Here is a 24,139-nt window from a genome sequence, read left to right as displayed (position 1 = left end):
GAATTGGTGATATGAAAGTCAGCATTATTTTCCCTTTAAAGCACTGGTTGGAATGTGAATTAAGACTTTAATGTTCTATTGCTTACAACTTTGTCTGTTGGTCCTCTTCTCTGTACTTCCTCATTTTTACTAAAGCATATTTTGTGGATTTTACTTGACCATATAACCTCAATGATGAAAAAGATAAAATTGGATTGTTTCTAGGTCAGCTGGAAAGCTTACATTTATGGTAAAACATTGTATCAATCTGGCTTTCCTATAATCTATAATAACTGCATGTACCTTTATAGAAGAAACACTTCAGGTCTAGATGTGGTGATGAATGTTTGTGGTCCCAACCATGGGCTGGGGAGGCTTTCTTGTGCTAATGCAATTTGGAAATCTTGAGCCTGAGCTCAGCCTGGGCTACAAGCAAGATCAAACAACAAACAAGCAACAAAAAGCTTGGCAGGAAACGAAAAGGTTTCAGTGAAATTTTGTCTTAATGAGAATGCATATGAACATGAATAATTCTGAATATTATATTTGTAATTGAAGGAATCTTCTAAAGAGAAATTATATTACCCTAGTGGTTCATTGTCAGTAAAGGAAGATCTGTACTTAGGTACTGAGCCAAAATCTAACAGTGTGTGAGGTAGTTGTCTCTTTCAGAAATAATCTGGTTTACTTTCATGTGTGAGAATACTTTCTGTCGTCTTTAACCTTTGTTCCTGACATGAGACAACTCATTATTCGCTTAGTTATTTTTGGTGCTGCATATGCTAGCAGGGCCTCGCACATGCTAGACATATGTTCTACCACTGATGTGCATTCTTAGCCCTGGTCATTTCTTCCAATAAGTACCACATAATAGAAGAATGTATCATTTGAAATGATTAGGATATAGGCCAAAAATTGTACTTCAGCAATTTGTTTCAAAGCCCAAGTGCTAATAATACATGTAGAGGAATGCCTGAACAGCAATGAGTAATTTTTTTTTTTTTTTTGCTAACTCTAGATACAGTTGTTTTTCACATAAGCAGTACTATGTAGTAAATTCTATCCTCCAAAGCCTTTTTGTTTTTGGTCTTTTAAACCTGTTGATATGCATGGGTACAGAGTATTTTATTTTATGTATATGATATTTTTATTTTTTATCTTTTGCTTACATCATGTGTGTGCACTATGTTCCTGTAGTATCTATGGAGATCAGAAGAATCATTGGGGATCCCCTAGAATTACAGTTCCAGATGGTTATGAGCCACCATGTGGGCACTGGATTTGAACCCTTGTTTTTTGGAAGAACAAGTCAGTGTTTTTAATCACTGAGCCATCTCGTAAGCCCCTGCAGTATTTTTTTTTTAATTGATGAGCTCATAAGATAGGTACATAGCTTTGTGTGTTTGTGTTTGTGTATCTATATGTATCTATCAAGTTAGTATATCACTACTCTAGAAATTAATATTTATTTTATATTAATTCAGTTCTTAATTTCTGATTAGCAAGTAAAGAGAAATACAGTGTCTGTCTTAGACTCAGAAGAGGCAAATCATTTCTTTCTCAAATTTGAAAATGTATCAACATAAGCCAGTTTGTTCTTGAAGTTTGAATTCATGTTGGTGTCAAGTTTAGAAATCTGAGGCTCAATAAGACAGATACACTTACATGTTTTCTCATTATTTTAATTTCTTTTAAAAAGATTTTTGTTTTTAGATTTAAAAATTTTATTTTGTATATATTTTATGTTTGTTTTGCTTACGTTTATGTATAATATTACCTGGCGTCTAGGGAGTTCAGAGAGGGCATTGGGTTCCCTGGTATTGAATGTTGCAGATGGTAGTGAGCTATCGTCTGGGTTTGAGAATCAAACCCCTGTTCTCTGCCAGAGCAACAAGTGCTCTAAACCTTCACGCTATCTCTCCGCCTGATTTAGTTTTTTTTTTAAATATTTATTTATTTATTATGTATACTATATTCTGTCTGTCTGTATGTATGTCTGCAGGCCAGAAGAGGGCACCAGACCTTATTACAGATGGTTGTGAGCCACCATGTGGTTGCCGGGAATTGAACTCAGGACCTTTGGAAGAGCAGGCAGTGCTCTTAACCACTGAGCCATCTCTCCAGCCCCCTGATTTAGTTTTGATACTGACTCTTGGGCTATATAACTGAAGCTTGCCTGGAACTTCAGAATCTTCTGCTCCTGCCGTGTCTCTGAGGGCTGGTACTACATATTACTACACCTTGGCTATGATTTAAAATACCCTAATATGTATGCGTATCTTGACTTCTAAGAGAACAATACAGTGTTTTCCTTAAATACCTTTTATTAAATACTGGCTCAAGTCCTCAAAGACAATGGATTGTTTATCTTCTATAGTATATTTGTAGACAGTGTCATAATTGCTTTTTATTTGACATTATATGTTGATTTAAATTTCTTATGTCTAGGACATTTCTTATTTCTTGCAAGAAGCCTAGAATTTTCATATATATCTGGAAGCATATGCAAGAGAGCCTTGAGTTTTAAGTATTCCTGTTACTTTTGAGCCTGCTGGATTAGTATTTGGTCCATGAGTTTTTCTTTCCAGACTGATTGATTTTTTTTCTTAGTGAAACTGAGTTTCTGCCCTTTTCGTCTATCAGGGCTGCCATTACTTCCAAATGTGACCTGGGCCTGAGCCGTCTGTCTCAGGAGCAGCTGGGATACTTAGTGTAGGAGCAGCAGGGAACCATGTTAGCCCTCAGACAGAAGCCCCGGATGCTCATTGCTGCTCTTCCCTGTTGTTCGTGTCCTTTCTCTTTGGTCAGCTTTCCGTCTCTACATGTGATAGACAGATCATTGTTAGCTGCCATCTGGTCATTTGATGTCTCTTCTGTCACCTATTTTAGTTTGCTTGCCCTCCATCTTTTACTTGTTGCTGACACACTATATTCTTTGGGGAGGTGGTTGTATGGATCGTTGTTTTCCTCCACTTTAAGTGTCATATCTTGAATATTCTTCCACATCTGTGTCCCCTGGAAATCACTTTGCAACCAAAGTTGACCTTAAACGTCTGATCATCTTGCTTCCTTTCATCTTCCATGTGCTCAGATTACAAGACCCTGCCACCATTCAGGGTTTCTGTGCTAGGACTTTGTGTATTCCAAGCAAACATTCTACCAACTGAGCTACTCTCTCTAGTTCTACCCTTTCTGACATCATACACAAATAGCTTGACTGAACTTTGTTTTTGCCAGGATATTGGTACGTAATTTAGAGAAACCTTCAACTCTTGATCCTCCTACTTCCTCCTCCTGGACTTTATTTTTCTGTGATGTGAAATTTGAGCACTGTTCTTATTTGTGTGCACAAGTGTTTATTTATGATGTATGTGGAGGGTTGGTTTTCTGTTTTTTGTAGACAGGTTCTGTCACTGTGACATAGCACTCTCTGATAGAACTAGCTTGGCTGGGTAGTTAGTCCCAGGGTCCCACCTATTTCTGCCTTCCTAGCATTGAGATTACCAGTGTGTGCCTTAACACTGGTTTTTGTTTTATGTGGGTACTATATTAGTTACTTTTCTTTTGCTCTAATAAAGAACAAAGCAACTTATGAAAGAAGGAGTTAATTTCACAGAATTAGAGTTCATGATGCAAAACAGGAAGTATGTGTTTAGAGCAGCCCCTGAGAGCTTACGTCTTGAGCCTCAAGCAGGAGGCAGAGAGCAATGGACATGACACAGCATCCAAAACCCCACAGTCCACCCTCCATTGACACACCTCCTCCAACAAGGCCACACCTTCACATCCTTTCTAAACAGTTTCATTAACTAGGGATCAAGTATTTAAACAAGAGTCCATGTGTGGCCGTTTTTATTTAAGTTACCATAGGTACTACAGAGCAAACTTAGTTATTCAGGCTTTCATAGTAAACTTTCCACTTTTTTTTTTTTAAAGAGAGACTGGTTTCACCTTTTCCCCCCTCTAAGGCAGGGCCTTACTCTTTATGCTGGCTGTCCTGGAACTAGCTCTGTAGACCAGGCTGGCCTTGAACTCAGAGATCTGCCTGTCTCTGCCTCCCAAGTGCTGGGATCACTATGCCTGGCTGAATCATGGGATTATAAGTGTGACCTCCATGCCTATGTTGGAGCTCCATGCTTGACATGCAGACACCGTAGATTTAACCTGACTTATGAAGTATGACTGCTTTATTAAATGCATAAATTTCCCCATATATTGATTGGAGATAAAAGTCAATGAAAAATTGTAGCTGAATATTTTAATTTTGTAGTTATAAATGAGAAGAATTCTAACATTCTAGTATTTTGCTTATCACAGTATTGATTTAAAGAGAAATACTTGTGTAGTTGGTATGGTGTAAAGAACATTGAATAATTTGAACTCAGTGTTTTATCACCTTTGATATGGAAAAGGTAATATCTAATTTGTAAAATACAGTACATATGTTTGTGTGTTTTTAAACTTTGAAACTTTTTGATATAATAATCTAATCAAAATTAGAGAAACATTTCTTCTTATACATCATATATGCATTCTTGATACCATATTGTCTTCATAAAAATCAGATTTCCTTGTTTTTATGTTTTCTATAGAAAGTAAAACAAAAAATAATGTGGTTTTTTTAATTTTCATGATCAAGAGAGGGACTGTAGTAATCATTCTATGAAAATGTTGTCAGCCTAGGGAAAAAAAGTTCAATTGTTCTGATAACCTTGTTCTTGAAACCATATGTTAATACTTTTTAAAAAATGTTTTATTATAGTTATATGATGTTGATTGATGGCACAAATGAAGTTTTCATGATTGACAGAGATAATTCAGTGTTTCATGTTTCAAATCTGGAATTTCCATTTCGTAAAGATCTTCGCATGCATTTATCAAATACACTTTTAGATGGGGTAAGTAATTTATTTTTGTGTATTTTTTAAAATGGAATAATGCAATCATTATTAGTATGTTTGATTTAGAATCAAATGTAATTTTTATTTGAATGTTTGAATTTTATTTCTTACCTGTATGTAAAGTAAACAAATTCCTTAACAGATGAATCTAGAGCTGGGTGGTGGCGCATGTCTTTAATCCCAGCACTTGGGAGGCAGAGACAGGAGGATTTCTCAGAGTTTGAGCTCATCCTGGTCTACAGAGTGAGTTCCAGGACAGGCTCCAAAGCCACAGAGAAACCCTGTCTCGAAAAAATCAGGGGAGGAACAAAAAGATGGATTTACCCGAGAATGGTAGTGCACTTGTATGATCCCAGCACTTGGGTGGCAGAAGCAGAAGGATTGCAGCAGCAAATTCAAGGTTATCAGAGGCATAATGATATCCTGGTCTCAAAAACAAAACAAACAGACCTCAAATATTCATCTTGGAGATTAAATAGCATTTTTCAAATATTTTTTTTTAGTAGAAAAAAATGTTCATGATATGGGAAATCAGTTAATAAATCTGGCATTAATCTTAAAGGAACAAAATAAAATCTTTGTTTTTATTATTAAAAAGTGGTTGTTATTTATTTTTGGTAATTATCAAGTGATTTTTCACTTTCTTCCTGCAAATAGCTTTCTCCAACTCAGTTCTTAGGAAAAGAAAACATACTTTAAATAAAAATTAAAATAATGCATAACACAACAAAAAAACCTGGTAATAAAAGCTGAGCATGGTGGCACATACTTTAATCTCGGCATTTGGAAAGCTGAGACAGGAGTGTATGAATGCAAGGTCAGCCTGGGTTTTATATTAAGTTCCAGGCCAGTCTGGCTTCATAGTAAGAGTGTCTCTAAAAAATCAAAAGCAAATAAGCCAAACAAAGGAAAAGCAAATAAAAGAAAAGACCACTGAAGCTTCTAATGGTGGAATAATTTATGCTGCTATTTTGATGGCTTTAACTGTGTCCTTTGTTCAGTGTTGAGAAAATATAGCACATTCATATGAGTAACATCAGCTTTGAGAATTGAACCTTCCTTCCTTCCTTCCTTCCTTCCTTCCTTCCTTCCTTCCTTCCTTCCTTCCTTCCTTCCTTCCTTCCTCCCTCCCTCCCTCCCTCCCTCCCTCCCTCCCTCCCTCCCTCCCTCCCTCCCTCCCTCCTCTTCCCTCTTCCCTCTTCCTCTTCCTCTTCCTCTTCTTCTTCAAGATTGGCTGTTTTATAGATAGTTTAGTATTCAAGGTTTGTGAGTTCAAGAACCCCCTGTGCCTGCAAGTGGTGGGATTATGCATGTGTACCACCACAGCTGGTTTTTAGAGTATAGATTCTTTTTTTTTTCCTTCCAAGACAGAGTTTCTCTGTGTAGTTCTGATTAAAGGCTTGCATCATCACTGCCAGCTAGGGTATAGACTTTTTTTTTTTTTTTTTTGGTTTTTCGAGACAGGGTTTCTCTGTGGCTTTGGAGCCTGTCCTGGAACTAGCTCTGTAGACCAGGCTGGTCTTGAACTCACAGAGATCCGCCTGCCTCTGCCTCCCGAGTGCTGGGATTAAAGGCGGGTATAGACTCTTAAACAGAGTTTGTTTGAAGCTTTAGGGAAGCTAGGGGCCTAATTAAGTCTCAGAGTTTGAATATTCAACAAAATCTTTAGCTTGGCTGGAAAAAGGAGTGCTCTGATCAAGTATGTGCATTTGTAGATCATTCCTTGATTGCTTCATCTTCACAAAGAACTAAATGCTATACATGATTTTTAAAGTAATTTTTACTTGCAGTTTGTTTTGGGCTTATTTTATATAAAGGTCGGAGTGATACACACACACACACACACACACACACACACACACACACATAGACACATATCATAAATTTGGATTTCCAAACCCTTTTTAGGTTCCGTGGGACTGGAGTCCCAGATGATTGTGAGCTAACATATTGAATGCTGGGGGTCAATTTGGGATCTTCTGAAAGAACAGTCTGTGCTCTTCAACACTGAATCTGCTCTTCAGTTATTCCAAACTGTTTTAATGGCAGAAATCATAGGGTTAAAAATTACTTAGTAATTGGTGGGCAAGATTGCTTAGTGGGTAAACGTGCTTTCTGTGTAGGTCTAGTGACCTGAGTTTAATCCCCAGAACCTATGGAAGGTGGAAGGAGACAACTTCTTTTACAAAGCCGTCCTCTGATTTCCACACATACAGTGGCCCGTGAGCTCTCACATGCATATCATGCACATACACAATAATAATAGAAATAAAATAAGATGCAAAATGAAAAAGTTCTTGTTAAGAACTAATAATTTAGACAAATTCTAGGTTTAATTAAAAAAAAATATTTTCCTATAAATTTATTTGATTATTTAGATCAGTTGGTGTTTGTATTTCTTATTGACTACAGTAGGCTTTCTTGTGATAATATTTAAGTCTTGTACATATTTTAGTATGTTTATATATTATGTAAACAACAACAGTAGCAGCAGCAACAAGAAAATATATGGTTCTTTCCAGCTAGGTATGGTGTAGATACCTTTAATCCCAAAACTCAACAAGCTTAGTCAAGAGATTGTTAACTTCAAGACCAGCTTGGGCTATGTAGTGAACCTGTCTGAAAAGTATCAAACCGAGGGTTGTCGATTGCCAATGAATAAAGACTCTTGCTGCAAGTTTGATGAGTTGTTTTCCTCCATTTGGTTGGCGGGAACCGATTCCTGCAGTTTGTTCTGACCTCCACACATGTGGCATGGCATGCATACAATCCTCCCCACATATAAATGAGTATAATTAAACACACACACACACACAAACAAACCTCTCTATTCTAACAGCTGGTTCTAGATGTCCTAAATTGCAGTCTCCACAGTGAAAGGATCTACATAAGTGACCAAGAGATTTTGGTGGACATTACAGTTTTTATTTTAGATTTTTTTCTAATCATAAATGTATATCTTGTATGTTCAAAATTGTATGGTTTTATGATAGAGTCCTTTTTCTAATAGTACATTTTAATTGCTTTTTATCTAGTGTGTGTGTGTGTGTGTGTGTGTGTGTGTGTAGGTGTGTGCATTTCATGGCTTGTGAATGGAAGTTGAAGACAAAGAGGAGTTGGTCGCCCTTTCATCTGGGTCGCAGGAGTTGAATTCAGGTTGTCTAGATTAGCTCTAGGCATTGTCACACTGTGTTGACACTGAAGTTTGATTTGAGATTTTCTCATTTAAGAGGGTCAGAGTGATTTCTGTATTCAAAAATAGTGTGAATAGCAATGAAACCTTCACTGCAGCTGCCTCCCTGGCTTCATCAGTTATTCTAAGTGACTTACACTGTTCACTGTTTTCTTCTCTGTGGTGACCTGGAGAAGATTGGGAAAGTTTGTAAGGTGATTTGTTAGTGTCTGATACTTAGTCCTCCTTTATGTGAGTCATTATGAGGCTTAACATCTCACTTCTTCGTGATTTTGATTCTGAGAGCCCCTGTTCAGAACCTTTCTACTGTTTCCTTTTGGACATTCATTTCTCTCCTATCAGCTTATGAGGTCTTTTGTCTTACTGGGGCATATTTTGTTACATAGTTGAAGGTTATGTTTTTTTTTGTCATTTCATGTACTATACAAAAGTTTAAATATATGTAGGTCAAATATAAAGATCTTGGTGCTTACTCTCAGCTTTTTCACATTTCAAGACACCATTCATCTCAGGATGATCACAATACCTGTATTTCTTTTAGTATTTTCTTTACAAATTTGGATATTTCATCCAGCCCAAATATCTCTTGATAAAAAGGTGTAGGTGCTATTTTCTTATTTTTAAATGTCTAGACTGTCAAAACCACTTAACTGCTCTGTTTCCCCCTTTTGGTTGGAAGTATAAGTTTTTATATGCTAGATTCCACTGTTACCCGAACATCTCCCCCCTTTCTCCCTTCTGTTTTTTTCCTTCCTTCTTTTCACAGGGTCTTGCTCTGTAGCCCAGGCTGCCCTCAAATCTGAGATTCTGCCTCTGTCTCCCAGGTGCTGAGATGACAGCCTGTCTGACAGTAGCAGGCTATTGTTGTAGCATTCTTGATTCATTTCCTTATTCTGTTAATTTTTGATTCATCTAGTGATAGTTGTAGATTCTTTTAATCCTGAGACTTTGTCTCAGGACTGGAGAAGCCTAGCGTAGACCCAGTCTTCTGGATGTTCTCCTGTTGGCTACTGACATTTTACTCCTTTCTTTGTTTTTTGAGTGAACCAACTATGCATAACAAAGAGACTAGACTGCTGTGTTAAACACTGTGTGCTGGTTTAGATGGCAGTAAGCCTAAGCTTTTTTGTTCAGAAAAATTCTGTGGGGGTTATATTTAGACCTTTTACTTTCTTGGTTGCTACTGTTCCTCATGTTGATCTCCTGCACAGTGTAGTGCAGGATAAAGAGGGTGAAATACTTTTAAATTAAAAGAGTATTCTTATAGGTTGGGGTAGTTTATATTTAACTAGTATTTGTTGAGTATCTCTTATGAGTGCAGGCATTGCTTAGAGTGTGGAAGCCTCCTCTCTCTGGAAACTATTGGGAAGGATAGACAAAGATTGGTAACAGTTGGGGGTACCTTTAATTAAAACTGTAGCCCTAAGATATACTTAAAACAAGTCTTGTGGTCATTTGGAGGAGAAATGATTCTCATTTAGTGATGTGGAGTGGATATTCTTTATATAGGAGTTTGGATTAAAGATGGACGATGTGGGGCCTAGAGAGATGCTTGCTGTGCAGGATTAAAGACCTGAGTCTGTATCTCAAATACCCATGTGAAGCTAGTTGTGATTGAGTGCTTATAACTATAGGGCTGTGGAGAGCAGGGACAGAAAGATTACTAGGGCTTGTTTGCTGGCAGCTGACCTAGCTACAGTTCAGTGAGAGATCATATTTCATGAGTCTTACTTAGTTGATTCAGAGCCCCATGTTCTCCTGGCATTCCCTATCCCCTCTGACTCCTTCAGTCTTTTCTCCCGTTCTTCCCCAGAAAGAGACTCCTTAGAGACCTCCAGTTTAGACTCTTTCCACATAATGTCTGACCGTGGGTTTCTGTACCCACACCTCTCTGCTGCTGGAGGAAGCCTCTCTGATGACTAGAAAAGGCATTGATTTATGTGTATAGTCGAATATCATTAGGAATTGTTTCATTGTCCCCTCCCCACCCCCAGGTCTCTGGTTGTATAGTCTCTTTCTATATTTTCAAGTTTAGTGAGTTTTCTTTGCCAAGTTGCTATTAATCCTAACCATATTTTTGTACTGTTTTCCTGTTGAATTTCTTTGATTATTTGTGTTATACCTTTCTAATCATCTCTCTAATCCTAAATGGCAAAACAGCTATATATGAATGAAGTTGACTTAGTGTTTTGATCTACTAACTTTTGTTACCTCTGTCAGCTTTGAGTCTGTTTTGTTTGGCTTGTATTGCATGCCTGGTGATGTGTTTGGATGCCAGTCATCTTAGATTTTCCCTGTGCTATTACCAGAATGGATTGTGTGTTTTGAACCGCCATTAAACAAACAGACAAAAAACACTTGTTCATTTGTTTATTACATTTTGTTTGTTGATAATACATTTTCGTTTGGGCTTTTTAAACCAATGTTTAAAGGAAAGCATTTATTTATTTTTTCTCATTTTATCAGATAATTTGCAAGGGGGAATTCCTTGCTATCCAACTTAAAAATTCACTTTTTCTAGTTCTAGTTTTTGAAAAGAACCTTTAACTGAAATCTTGGTACCACCTTGTTTTTGCACCAGGCATTCAAATGCAAATGGTTAAATTCAGTTAAAATAACAAATTTGAGACTGGGGCTGTAGAATACTTGTTTATCATGAGCAAGACCCTGCCTGATTTTATACAAAGCACTGCAAAATGATGCTGAATTTCAAACTTTGTTATTTACTCTTAAATATTGTTGGTAATTCAAACATAAAGCAGAGTGTGTTGTAGCCATTCAAGTGTAGAAGGACATATAACTGGTTGTGATGGTGCAAGTGTATAATTTAGTGCTTTGAAGGCTGAGGCAGAGGCTTTCTGAGAGTTCTAGACTAGCCCTGACTACTTATGAGCTGTAGCCTAGCCAGGGGCTACATAGAAAGAACCTGTCTGCAAACAGATCTACATACCCCAACCCAAAACACAAGGAGATAATTTCAACATATATTATAAATACATAGTTAAGATTTTTGACATGATGAAAACTTAGGATGATTTGATGTGAGTACAAGTGTACTACCTTTGAAATCTCATCAAGACATATATTGAAGATTTAGATTCTTTGTGTATTGTATTCTCAAAATTAAAGAATTTGCTGTTAAAGTAAAGATTAATCTTTGTTTCTTTCAAGGAAATGATCATTGACAAAGTAAATGGACAGGCTGTTCCAAGATATCTGATATATGACATAATTAAATTCAATGTAAGTATTTTTTCTAATTTATGAAATTATTAGAAATGTCACTGAGATAATGTATATGTTTATTTATATTAATTAATAGCTTTTGTAGTTCTAGGGATTGAATTCATAGATTCACATGTGCTAGGCAAGTGCTCTACCATTGAGCTACCCTTGCACTAATAAAATTACAAATGTTTTTAATAAACAAAAAAATTATTTAAGTCAGATATGGTTACACAGAGCCTAGAGGAGGGAGCAAGGAGGATCAGGAGTTTGGTGCCACCCTCATGATGCCACCTGTCTTGAAGAAACAAAAATCATATAGTCATTACTTAAACCGTACTGAGAGTATTTTATGATTTTTGAATTGTATGCCTATTACTGTACCTCATGATTTAAAGTCTCATATTTTTCACATACTTACTACATGTTCTACTATTTAACTACTATAGAACTTTCACTGCTTTATTAGTCTTCATTTATATTGCTAGCCTCCAAATACCTGAGGCTGGGTAATTTGTAATGTCAGTAAGTTTGGCTCCGGTTATTATGGTTAGAAAGCTGGAGTCTTAATTAAAATCTTTTTGGTTCTTTTGTTTATTATTTTCTTTAGAAAGAGTTTAACTGATCATTTTATTTATGCTAGATTCTGTAGTTATTGAATATAAAGAAATAAACTGATTTCTGATTTCTTACCTTCATATCATTTTCATAGCAGTTCATTTGAATTTGAGAACAACAGAGGAAAATTATTATTATTATTATTATTTTGATTTTTTGAGACGGGGTTTCTCTGTGTAACAGTTCTAGCCGTCCTGGAACTAGCTCTGTTGACCAGGCTGACCTCAAACTCACAGAGATCCACCTGCCTCTGCCTCCGAGTGCTGGGATGGCGTGCACCACTACTGCCGAGCTGAGGAAAATTATTCTTAATGCATTTATTCTGTTTGGTTTTCCTTATACAGTTGTACCTGCATATAAGTTGATAGTAGTAATGGCATACATTGTTTACATGTTGGAATATGTGTTAAGATTGGATTTAATATTGAAATCAACTTGCAGACTGCTTATCTGTAGAGGTGAATAGAAAAGTAAAGAAATCTGGCTGGGCATGGTGGCTTACAGTTTTAAACCTCACACTTGAAAGACAGAGCCAGTCTGGTCTTTATAGCAGGCCAGCCAGAGCTATACAGTGAGACCCTGTTTGTTTATTTATTTGTTTTTTGTTTTTAAAGTAAAGAAACAGAAACAGCATGGTAGTGCTCAAAGTAGCACAAGAAGGTTTGTAAGAGGTAGAGTGGAGCTGGTGGGATGGGCACACTTCATCCTCCCTGGCTGTTATTGAGTCCTTGAAGGGTGGAGTCAGGAACATTAGACGGTTGTTTCCATGCTTGATGTGTGCTGAGGAGTGGATCACATAGTAGATTGGGGAAGGTGGCAGGTTACTTAAATAAGGTATTTGAACTTAGATTTTAATGTAACAGGCTGTTATCACTTGAGGGTTTCAGGTATGGTGATGGTGGGGTAGCATTTTTACTCCTTTGAGAGGACTCCATTGCCAGTGTGGGCAGTATTTGGAAGTGAGGAGGGACTGCTGAAAAGGAGCCCAACACAGTGCTTTGAATGAGTCTTGCTGTTTGTTCTCAGTGCTTCTACTGATTTGAAATCTGAGCCAGCTTATAACAGGTATATGCCATTTTATTCTGCTGCTGTATGTAATTACAATTTAAAAATAGCAATTGTTATCCTAATTATTGGTATGGACATGTATTATGTGTAAGTTGTTCACTAGACATCTCCAAAGATTCCTATTTGTACAGTGCATAGTTTGTGTATAGTATTGCAGCCTTGGCAATAATGCTGATAATGTAGTTATTAGTGTTCAGATAAAAAATGTTCTCTCATTCAGGCACAACCAGTTGGAGATTGTGATTTTAATATTCGACTGCAGTGTATTGAGCGTGAAATCATAAGTCCACGACATGAAAAAATGAAGACTGGGCTCATTGACAAAACACAAGAACCATTTAGTGTCAGACCTAAACCATTTTTTGACATCAACATTTCAAGAAAGGTAAAGTTTTTGTTTTAGTTGTTAATTCAAGTTCCATTGCTCAGCTTGTGAGAGGAACAGGGATGATGTCTTTCCCAGGGTGCTCAGGGTCTCCTCTTCAGCGGTGTTCTCAGTGTGGATACAACAGCAAGCTGCTTCACTGTTTGTTAGAACAGTTTGTGATTAGTGACCATTCGTCTGTTCTCATCAGCTCACATGGAGTCATTTAGAATGAACCCGGGAAGAAGAGAGGAGAAAAAAAAAAGACAAGGAAAAAGAAAGGAGAGGAAGAGGGAGAAGAAAAGGGAGAATTTAACCTTGTTATTTTAACAGTCTCTTCATGCTGTTCAATCTAATACAGCCAAGACAGTTAAGGAATGATGAGCTGTTCAGGATTTAGATTCATATACATAGTTAGAAATAACTTTCATGACAGTAATAACAAGTAGAGAGTTCTGTAATTCTAGTTACATTTCAATTTGAAGGCTAATTTAAATAGAATTATTTGGATTGATTAAATATAGTTGACAAAATTTTAAAAGCATACAGCCAAAAGTTTAGTTGAAATATCTGCATCCCAGTGTTTCTACTTCTCTCCTGTTTCTCAGTTCTTATATGTGACAGAAAATTTTATAAATCTTATTAAAAAGAAGTTAAAATAATTTTTAAATTATCATTATATTTCTAAATATATATTCTTATTTTATAGCTCCTGGAAGGGAATTTTGCCAAAGAAGTAAGCCATGAAATGGATGGACTTATTTTTCAGCCTACTGGAGTAAGTTCATGTGCGTTGATGCATGCATGTATGCGTATGTGTGTCTGTAAACATTTTCATCAGTGATTTTATTTTTTAAAAATTTATTTATTATGTATACAGTGTTCTGTCTGCATGTTTTCCGGGACACCAGAAGAGGGCATCTATTTTCATCATATATAGGTGGTAACGAACCATCATGTGGTTGCTGGGAATTGAACTCAGGACCTTTGGAAGAGCAGGCAATGCTCTTAACCGCTGAGCCATCTCTCCAGCCCCTCATCATTAGTTTTAAAGATTTTTTTCAGTGTTTTCTTATAATATTTTACCTTTCTGTGCTAGAAATCTACCAGTGACATTAAATAAACACTTATTTTCTACTGAGGCTTCTTATACCTTTAACTATTAGTATTTCAAAACTTTCCGTTTGCTATCATTGAGAAAAATTCAAAGGATTACGGAGAAGATAAAGAAAAGCTGCTGTTTTGAGACCTTATTCCATGTGGATCTTTACCATGTTACTGGTCACATCACACATGGAATAAGCTGTGCTCTACTGCAAGCTTCCCTGCCTCATCAGCACAAATGTGTGGGTCTGACAGTTCTTTGGTGCTGTACTGTTAGTCCCAGGAGAGAACATTGGCAGTTCTCTCGCTCTCTACTCAGTACTCAGTAACTGCCAGTGCATTCCCGTTCTGGTCACCACTTGATAACCAGTTCTTTATACAGCCATATTTCCAAAATGTGTTAAGAGATTGATACCCCGAGGAAATGGGTAGAGATACATGCACTGAATAAAAACCTGGGTAGGGATTGAGCACCTTGTTCTGTAACGTGATATTGGAATTTCTCTGACTGTTGAAGACTAAGCACTGCCTATTCAACAAAGTTACATCTCATGTGGGAACACCCTCCCATTTTGTTTTTATTCACCCTGTTCTGAGAAATTAGGGTTTGAACTACTGGGAAGTTACACAGGTATCAAATTAGGTAACTGGAGCAAAGAAAAGGAACTAGTAATTTTGAACATAAGGCATATAAAACTGGATCATTTATTGCTGCGGCCAGCGCAGCCTGGATAGCCAAAACTGGGTGCCGGGATTGAGATGCGGAGGCTTCTTTTCAGGTGGAAGAACAGCATCCTTTATTTTGCCCAGCAACCTTTTATACCTCTACTCCTTCTGTGGAGACCCACCGGCCAGAAAGAACACAAACATCCTTGTCAATTACAGACCACAAGGAAGTTCCGCTGTCAATCAGGGGGAGTGAGGGCAGCTGGATCACAACAATATACCTTAAATATACAGTTGTACTGAGACATGAGGGTAGCAGGATTGATGGTGGTTGGTTTCTCAAAGTGTCCTTGGGTGGTTCAGGAGCAGTGCCTGATACTGGGTCACACAGGCGTTTGACAGCCAGTGGTTTGGTGTTCATCCGAAGAAGGCCTCGACCCCATAGAGTGCTGTGAGTGTAAGAGTCAGCTTGTTTGCTCCTTCCACTGTGACAGCTCTTAAACAGGTGGCCATCTTATGGCTACGGGTCTGATCAAAGTATGCCAACAGGGCATTTCTGCGGACCCAAAGTTTGGGTTAAAACCACCTTTATAATATAGTTTGTTTCCTGAACAAACAGATGAAAAGAGTATTTTTTTTTTTACATATTTATTTATTTGCTATGGATACAATATTCTGTCTGCGTGTACGCCTGCAGGCCAGAAGAGGGCACCAGACCCCATTACAGATGGTTGTGAGCCACCATGTGGTTTCTGGGAATCAAACTCAGGACCTTTGGAAGAGCAGTCAGTGCTCTTAACCACTGAGCCATCTCTACAGCCCATGAAAAAAAGGGTTTTGAGACATCTGGAAGTGCTAGGGCTGGAGCCAAAGTCAGAGCTGCTTTTAAAGCCCCACATACCTTTTGTTCAGTCTCAGTCCAGATTAGCGGCTCAGTGCTCCCCTTTATGCTGATGTATGGAGGCCCCGCTCTTCCCTCAACACTGGTATCCAGAAGTGGAATATACAGCTGTCACTATGAACTCTTGACCTTGTCTCTTAGTCTTTGGAGTTGGGATCCGAAGCACGGCAGCAATCCTACTTTGAGACAGGCTCCTTTTACTTCTCCTCAGCTGGTTTCTGAGATAGGTAGCCTCTAATAGACAAAGCTGGGATATCTTAGCTAATGCTCTGTAGCCCAAGCTCTTAATAACCCGTATAGTGGTCTCTCAGTGGCCCTTTTAGAGTCTGTTTCTCTTTCAGAAGTTAGGAGGAGGTCATCTACATATTTTAAGAGTATGGTCCCAGGAGGTCAGGACTTAGTCTTCTTCAAACATGGTTGGGAAGTTTTTAAATCCTTAGAATAACCTTTAGGTCTCTGTGTTAGTTTAAGTTTCTATTCATGTAAAGAGACACCATGACCATGGCAACTCCTATGAAGGAAAACATCTAATTGGGGCTGGCTTCCAGTTCAGTGGTTTAGTTCATTATCATCACAGCATTAAGCATGGTGGCAGACAGGCAGACGATGGTGCTGAAGAGGTAGCTGAGAGCTCTACATCTGGATATTCAGGCTGCAGGAAGACACAATGAGCCACCGGGCCTTACTTGAGCTTCTGAAACCTCCTTTCCATCTCCCTACAACAAGTCCACAACCTACTTCAAATGAGGTCACACCTCCTAATAGTGCTACTCCCTGTGAACCTATGGTTATTCAAACCATCACAGTCTGTGCATTCTAAAACAAAGATAGGCTGACTTACCTCTGCCACTGGGAGGCTAAAGAATGCATCATTCGTGTTCAAAGACTATATATATCAGTTTCTCTGAGTCAGACACATGAGAGTTTGTGGGTTTGGGGCTATGAGTGGATGGCCTTGACCCTCTTATTTACCTCCTCAGATATTGGATGGGTCTATCATCAGAGGTCCCAGGTTTCTTCACAGGCAGGAGAGATACATTTTAAGGTGACTAGCAGGATGCTTGTTTCTCTAAGCTGGAAAATAGAGACTGCAGTTTCCCTTTTTGTTCCCAGGGTTATTGGGTGTTGTTTCTGGACAGGCTAGCTGGACTGGTTAGTTTAACAGTTATAAGAAGTTGGTGTTGGATCAGTCCCAGGGAGTATGGTTGCTCATATCCCTGAGAATATTTGTTGTAAATCTCAGAACTAGTCCAATTGTATCTTTTGATTGAGGATAGGGCTTTCAGTTAGGAGATACTCATGACAGAGGACAAGATACTGATATTTTGCTGGGTGAGTCTAATAACATCACCAGAGAAGATGATGATGATTCTCAGTTTATGTAAAAGATTCCATTCCAACAGGCATAGGGGCAATTAGGCATGACCAAGAACAAGTGGGTTGCATCTCTTTTACTAAGTAGGTAAGATAATGGTCCAGGGGTGGTAGACTCTTTTTTCCCGTTGCCCCTTGGACTGCAATCTTTTGCTCAATATATAAGAGGAGATGCAGTGATATCATAGGGCTCAATGGGACTAGTTGTTTTATGGGTGCTTCCGTATGTGCCACGTGGTCATCTTAAGTAAGATGGTGATGAAATCACATGGTGTACCCTCTCTTTAACCTAACTAAGATAGCTGCCAACCTCATGGTTGCTTTCATCTTGGTGGTATCATCAGCAAAGATGGTGGCAAGCCACATGGTTGCTACTTCATGAGCAAAGATGGCAGCAAACTACTCAGTTACTATTTAGTGCAAGGTGAGCCCATCAGGCACACACCATTTTCTGTTCTTTTTGTGAACAAAACAAAGCTTCCATTTCCTAAACTAGAGTTGAATATAAGTTATATACAAGCATGCTGTAGCAAATAAAGATTGCCTGTATAGCTGGGCTGTGGTGGTACACACCTTTAATCCCAGTACTTGGAGGTAGAGGCAGGTGGATCTCTGTGAGTTTGAGGCCAGTCTGATCTACAGAGCGAGTTCTAGGATAGTCAGAGCTACTACACAGAGAAACCTGTCTCGAACAACAAAATAAAACAAAAACAAAACAACAGAAAGATTACCTATATATGGATTTGTTTATCCTTTTTATTTCAACTTTTAATCTAAATTTTTTATTACAGATTTTACATATTTCATTTTCTGAACCACACCCAATGAATGTATAGAACTTGAGAGACAGAAAGTTTGCACAGTGGTCTTAGAAATCTTGAGATAAACTTTATTTATGCTTTAGCAAAAGTTTTAGAGATGTAAGAGAGGGCCATGTTTATGGGGTTACAACCAAGAAAGAGGAGTATGAGATAATCCCCATTGGCAGCAGTTTAATTTTTAGCTGTTTTAAAGCACACAAGGTCTTTTCCTGCCTGGGCTGTTCCATTTTATAGAGTCAGGTGGCCTGCCTGACTTAGGACAGAGACTTTGGAGGAAACTTTAAAACAAGCATGCTTAAGTTTAGAGCGAGTAGGCCATAACCCATTGTCAAAGCCAGCTATTATTTTTTTAGTATAGTACAACAGCATGCGACAGATTTTAATGTTATTTACACTCTGGATTTTGTGAACAGTGAAGAGCTAGAGGAAGCTGAGAGCAAAGAAGGTTTAAGAGATATTAGAGTGGAGAGTAGAGAAAGGTTTAGAGATAATAAGGGGATTTTTGGATCATTTGCTATGTGGTGGCAGAAGTTGTTACAATCTGTGAGAATTTGGAAACTGAGTGTGCCCATCCCCTCCCCCCTTTTTGTTGACCATTGAGACAGGTTATCTAATTTGTACTCAGGCTATGCCATTCATGGTAAAGCAGTGTACCTTAATGGAATCTGAGTCTGAGGAGGGAAAGAGATTAGGGAATGTAGGTGAGGGGTTTAATTCTAATTGAGAAGAGCCTATGGTTAGCCGGGCGGTGGTGGCGCACGCCTTTAATCCCAGCACTTGGGAGGCAGAGGCAGGCGGATCTCTGTGAGTTCGGGACCAGCCTGGTCTACAAGAGCTAGTTTCAGGACAGGCTTCAAAACCACAGAGAAACCCTGTCTCGAAAAACCAAAAAAAAAAACCAAACAAACAAAAAAAAAAAAACGAGCCTATGGTTAGAGACAGGAGCTAGCTGTGAGAACAAGCAGGGAAGAGGAGGTGGGAGAGGCTTGGGGGAAAATATTTTAAACAGGAACTGTGGCAGAGTGAGAATTTGAATATCTCCAACACTGTAGAGCCCAGGAAGGCATAGGGAAGTTGTCTGATATACTTGTGGTACTTTCTCAGAGTAGGCTCCAGGACCTGAGAGAGACGGAGTAACAGGCTCCAGCAAGTCAGTGAGTGAAACAGAGTCAAAGCAGCCCTTAGGGGGAGGCGGGAGAGACAAGTAGTTAGCCGTGGTTAAGACACAGTAAGCTTCAGGAGGTAGCTGAGAGACAGATCAAACAGGCATCCAGGAGCTGAGTAAGGGGAGGGGAGAGACTTGGGGGAGTAAGAATCTGTGGTCCTAATCTGATTTGGGGCTGTGAGAGACACGCCCGGGGTCAGTCGAGGGGCCGCCTTCCTACATGGGACACCCAGAAGGGTGTAGAGAGACTAATACGTCGGTGCAATTTAATGGTTGACTTCATGAGCCAAGAGGACAAAATAGGTAGCTCGGACACTTAGAGATGAGTGACTAGAGCAGGTAGAGAAGCAGATGAATTTAAGTGATCCACACCTAGGGGTGTCAAAAATCGGTTAAGAGGAACAGGGCCCTTTGTGGGGTGGTCCACTGTCCATTCCAGGTTTTAGCACCAAATATAAACTTGAACATCACAGAGATCCTACTGGACTAAGCTGCTCTAGTCAGAAATATGAATTACTGAGGATCAAACTGCCAACGCCATCTCTCAGGGAGCAGCAAGACAAGCAAGAAAAGCAAGCAGCTTTTTGTCAGCTTCTTGTCAGCAGGGTGGGGAGCCCAACTGTTGTACAGGCTGTCAGGAGTGCCCAGAATAAGATGCTTCTGTTTGAGGTAGGTGACCTTTAGGGGACAACTAAGAGTAGTTCCTGGAAAATTAAGGGTGGTTTTCTGGTTGATGGGGGGGCGGGAACTAACTTTACTTTAAAAACTTAAAGAAAGAAAAACCCAAACCAAATATTAAAAAAATGAAAAACCAACCAACCAAGGAAACAAACAACAAAAAAACCAAAAACCCTAAAACAAAACAAAACAAAAGAAAAAACTACCCTATTGCTTTTCTAGTAAAAAGAAACTGCCTTTAGACTTGTTTATTTGGTAATAGTTTTCCTGTGTGCCTGGGCTAAATCCTTTTGTTTAGGACAATATCACCAGCACTGCCACTTGGTGAGGTTGGAGGCATTCTTGACCTAGCATTAGGTGTGCAGGACTCACCTAGATGAGCTAGTCTTATTTCTCCATCTAAAGAGCCTTAATGTAAGTATTATGATGCCAAATATATATAAAATTCATGGATTCTTGGCATGTTTAGGGACCCATTTTAACCTTACTCTCTTTGTTACAGTTTACCATGACATTTCTAATTATTAGTCATAATAATTGGACATTAGTCCTAATGTTCAGTATAATTTCTCATTCTGTTTTAGTTAGATTTGTAAATTGCCTTAGTTAGGCACTGTATTAAAATCAAGTTCTATATGAGAAGTTTAGGGCTTTGATCAGACAAAGAATTTTTTTTTTTCTTTTAAACACTGCCTGGCCCATTAGTTCCAGCCTCTTATTGGCTAGCTCTTACATATTGATCTAACCCATTTTTAATATTCTGTGTAGCACCATGAGCTGGCTTACCAGGGAAGATCTTAACCTGCGTCTGTCTGGAATAGGAGAATCATGGCGACTCTCTTACTCGGCTTCTTTCTCCCAGCATTCTGTCTGTTTACTCCACCCACCTAAGGGCTGGCCTATAAATGGGCCTAGGCAGTTTCTTTATTATTTAACCAATGACCTTCCTCCATCATTTCCCCTTTTTCTGTTTAAACAAAAAAAGGCTTTCATTTTAACATAGTAAGATTACATATAGCAAAACAGTTATCAAGCAAGAATTACAGTTACAATATTTATATCTATTTTATCTTTTATCATAACTAAGGAAAACTATAACTATAACTAACCATTCTTCAACTCCATCAAAGACTCCAGAAGGATACAATATTACCTAAGTAAACAAGAAATAAGAAACTTCAAACTCTAGAAATGACAGAGACATCTTGCTGCCTAGACAGTCACAGACAAAGAATTTTTAAATATAAAAATTCCCAATCTTCCTGATTTTTTTTTTCAGAAACATCTAGAACTTTTTGATGAACTTAGTTTTAGTAATTGAAAAGGGGTTGGGATTCACTATTATGGTAAAATAATGTCAAGTTATTGGTGTTTTTTTTTTTAAATATTAAGTTACATGCAAATCTTAACCTTTGTTTTTTTTGTTGGTTAATGCCCTAAATGTCAGATCCTATGGTTCAATTTTTGGGAATTTCTTCTGTCTGTCTAAGGACTATTCCTCCAGTCTCTTGTCTGATGGCATTTCCCTCCTGTCAGTATTTTCAGAGTAAAAAGGCAAAGGAAAGGTTAGAGAAATGACTTAGAAGTGAAGAGCGAGCACTGCTCTTGCAGTTAGCCTCCAGCACCTATGCTGGAGCTCACTACAGTCTGTAACGTTAGCTCCCAGACATCCAGCACTGTCCTTTGGCTTCTGAGGGCACATATCCACGTACAGCCATACCAGTATACATATAATTAAAAATGAAATCATGAAGGATATTTAAGAAAGGTAAAGGGATGTAGTTCTACTCTTAAGAGGGTAAACTCTCCCAAACTCCAGGTTTGTTTTTCTGTGCTGGAATTTCTGGACTGAAGCTTCTACTCTTGAATGTTTGCATAGATAGTCGTACTTCTTGCTGTTCTCCTCTGATGGCAGGGACTGAATACTCGAAGCTTGGTTTTTACCTGCAGTATTTTCCCTGGTACCGAAGAGACATTCCAAAGGCAAAGGAGTGTTGAAAGATGAATATTACCGATGTGTGATATATGCTGTGTCTGTCTGTCTGTCTTGCCTACCTATCATCCATCCATCCATCCATCCATCCATCCATCCATCCATCCATCATGAAAAAAATTGCTACAGCATGTTTGTTGTTAGTTACTTAAAATGTGGTAAGGAATTATTTCTCTTCTGTTACATTAATTATTATTGTATTGAGTCACTTAATAGGTTAGATGTAAGTTCTGCTGTAAGAAAGACACTGCTGTGAATTTTGATGAAATATTAAAGGCATTGGTACTGAATCTAAATAATCATTCTAATCAGGCCAAGGCCACAAACGTGAGTTTAGAAAAAGATGTTTAATTTTTGATTTAATGTTCTATTTTGAAGAGAAATTTTAACTGTTTTTTACTTATTTGTGCTTATGTATGTGTGTGTACACATATGTACATATAGCACACATACCATAGTGTGCTTGTGAAAGTCAGAGGACAATTTGCAGGATTTAGTTTTCCTTGCATAGGGGGGAGCCCTGAGTTATCAGTTTTGGCACCAGTGCCATCTTGGGAGCCCAATACTTTTAGAAATATGACTATGTGCTATCTAGAGAATTGCTTATTGCTTTTATAAGAGGTGAATCCAGACTTTAATTGAGAAAGAAAAGCTTAGAATATTTCTCCATTTATATAAAGAAATTTGAGAATATCAGATTTTGAATAAAACCACAGTAGTTATTAGTCATCACAACAGACCTGATTCAAAGTAGGCTAAATTTTGAAAAATTATAGAAAGTTAGCTGAAGAAGTTAATTTCAGGATTATTTATTTAGTCAACTGGTTCCCAAACTAGTCCCAAACCTTCAAAGTTTAGGTGTCTGCAAATTGCCTTACCACATGGAGTCAGTAGGAGGAAGCCTCAAGTACCTAAGCAGCTCGGACTTTTTACTGTGTGTAGTGCAGCTCATGGTTGGTCTTTGGAGAGGTTGCTAGTGATGACTCTTCAATTAGTTGTTTTTTTAACTCCACCCTCTAGAGTAATGGTTCTCAACCTGTGGGTCAAGACCCCTTTGGAAGATGGGGTCAAACGACCCTTCACAGGGTCACAGATATTCTGCATATTACATATTTATATTACAGTTAATGACAGTAGCAAAATTACAGTTATGAAGTAGCAACGAAAATAACTTTATGGTTGGGGGTCCGAACAGCATGACAGACTGTATTGAAGGGTCACGGTATGAGGAAGGTGGAGAACTATGGGTTTGCTTTAGTGTTAGTTTATATGTCTGCTGTTTCTTTTAGTATTCATTGGTGTCACCACAAACTCCTGGCTTTCTCTTAGTAGTTTGCCATTTCTTGTGTCTCATTCAGCTCTTCGTCCTTTACAGCATTAAAATTTATCATCTTGAGTCTTGTTGTGAGGCCCTTTGTTCTTTCTGTTTAGCAATTGCATCTACACTCATGGGTTTAGTTCCCTTCCATTAGCCAGTTACGTCCATTGAACTCTAGATTTAGTTATGTGTCTTCTCAAACATTACTTCCTGATTAGTGTCTCGATGCAATCAGACGCTAATGGCCAAACATAAAAACTGGTCTTTTTGTGTATCAGTAACTTAACCAGAAATATAGATGTCATCTCTGACTCTTTCTTTTCTTACCATCACAAGTCTTGTTTTACCTTCCAACTATTTTTTAAATTATTCTTTTGTCTGTCACCACTGTCACAGCTGCAGTTCTTTTTGTGTTAATTGTCTTTTGTTTGTAGAACCACAGGAATGTTCTATCTGGTCTTGGTATATTTGTTCTTGTCTCTCCCTTCAGTTTTTGTATTCACAGCAATCAATTTTCCTAATTGCTAGTGCTTTCCGATCATCCTTATAGCAGAGCCAGCTTATTCTTTTCTTTTCTGGACTGGGTTTTTTGGGTGGGACCCAGACCTCACATAGAGTAAGCATTACTCTACCGCTGAAATATATATTGTGCAAGTCTTTTGGGAGGAGTGGGGCTCTCAGAGACAGAAGGTGGGGCCTCCTTAGGCCAAACTAGTACTTTCCTACACAAGCTGTATTCTACTTTCCTTTTACTCTTTATTTTGAGACAGA

The 24,139-nt window shown here is 38.3% G+C and overlaps 1 protein-coding gene across 4 annotated transcripts in view; it reads left to right on the top strand.

Moving 5' to 3' along the window:
* Positions 1–24,139, top strand: part of Rngtt (RNA guanylyltransferase and 5'-phosphatase) — a 180,078-nt gene that overhangs the window by 47,472 nt on the left and 108,467 nt on the right. For all 4 annotated transcript variants that reach the window (XM_057790873.1, XM_057790871.1, XM_057790872.1 and 1 more), the window contains 4 exons: positions 4,742–4,877; positions 11,245–11,316; positions 13,205–13,369; positions 14,058–14,126. In XM_057790873.1, coding sequence (XP_057646856.1) covers positions 4,742–4,877; positions 11,245–11,316; positions 13,205–13,369; positions 14,058–14,126 — 442 coding nt within the window. The remainder of the gene's footprint in view (positions 1–4,741; positions 4,878–11,244; positions 11,317–13,204; positions 13,370–14,057; positions 14,127–24,139) is intronic.

This window comes from Chionomys nivalis, chromosome 16 (genome assembly GCF_950005125.1).
Source record: "Chionomys nivalis chromosome 16, mChiNiv1.1, whole genome shotgun sequence".
In the NCBI taxonomy this organism is placed as follows: Eukaryota; Metazoa; Chordata; class Mammalia; order Rodentia; family Cricetidae; genus Chionomys; species Chionomys nivalis.
This window is presented reverse-complemented; position numbering and strand designations above follow the sequence as displayed.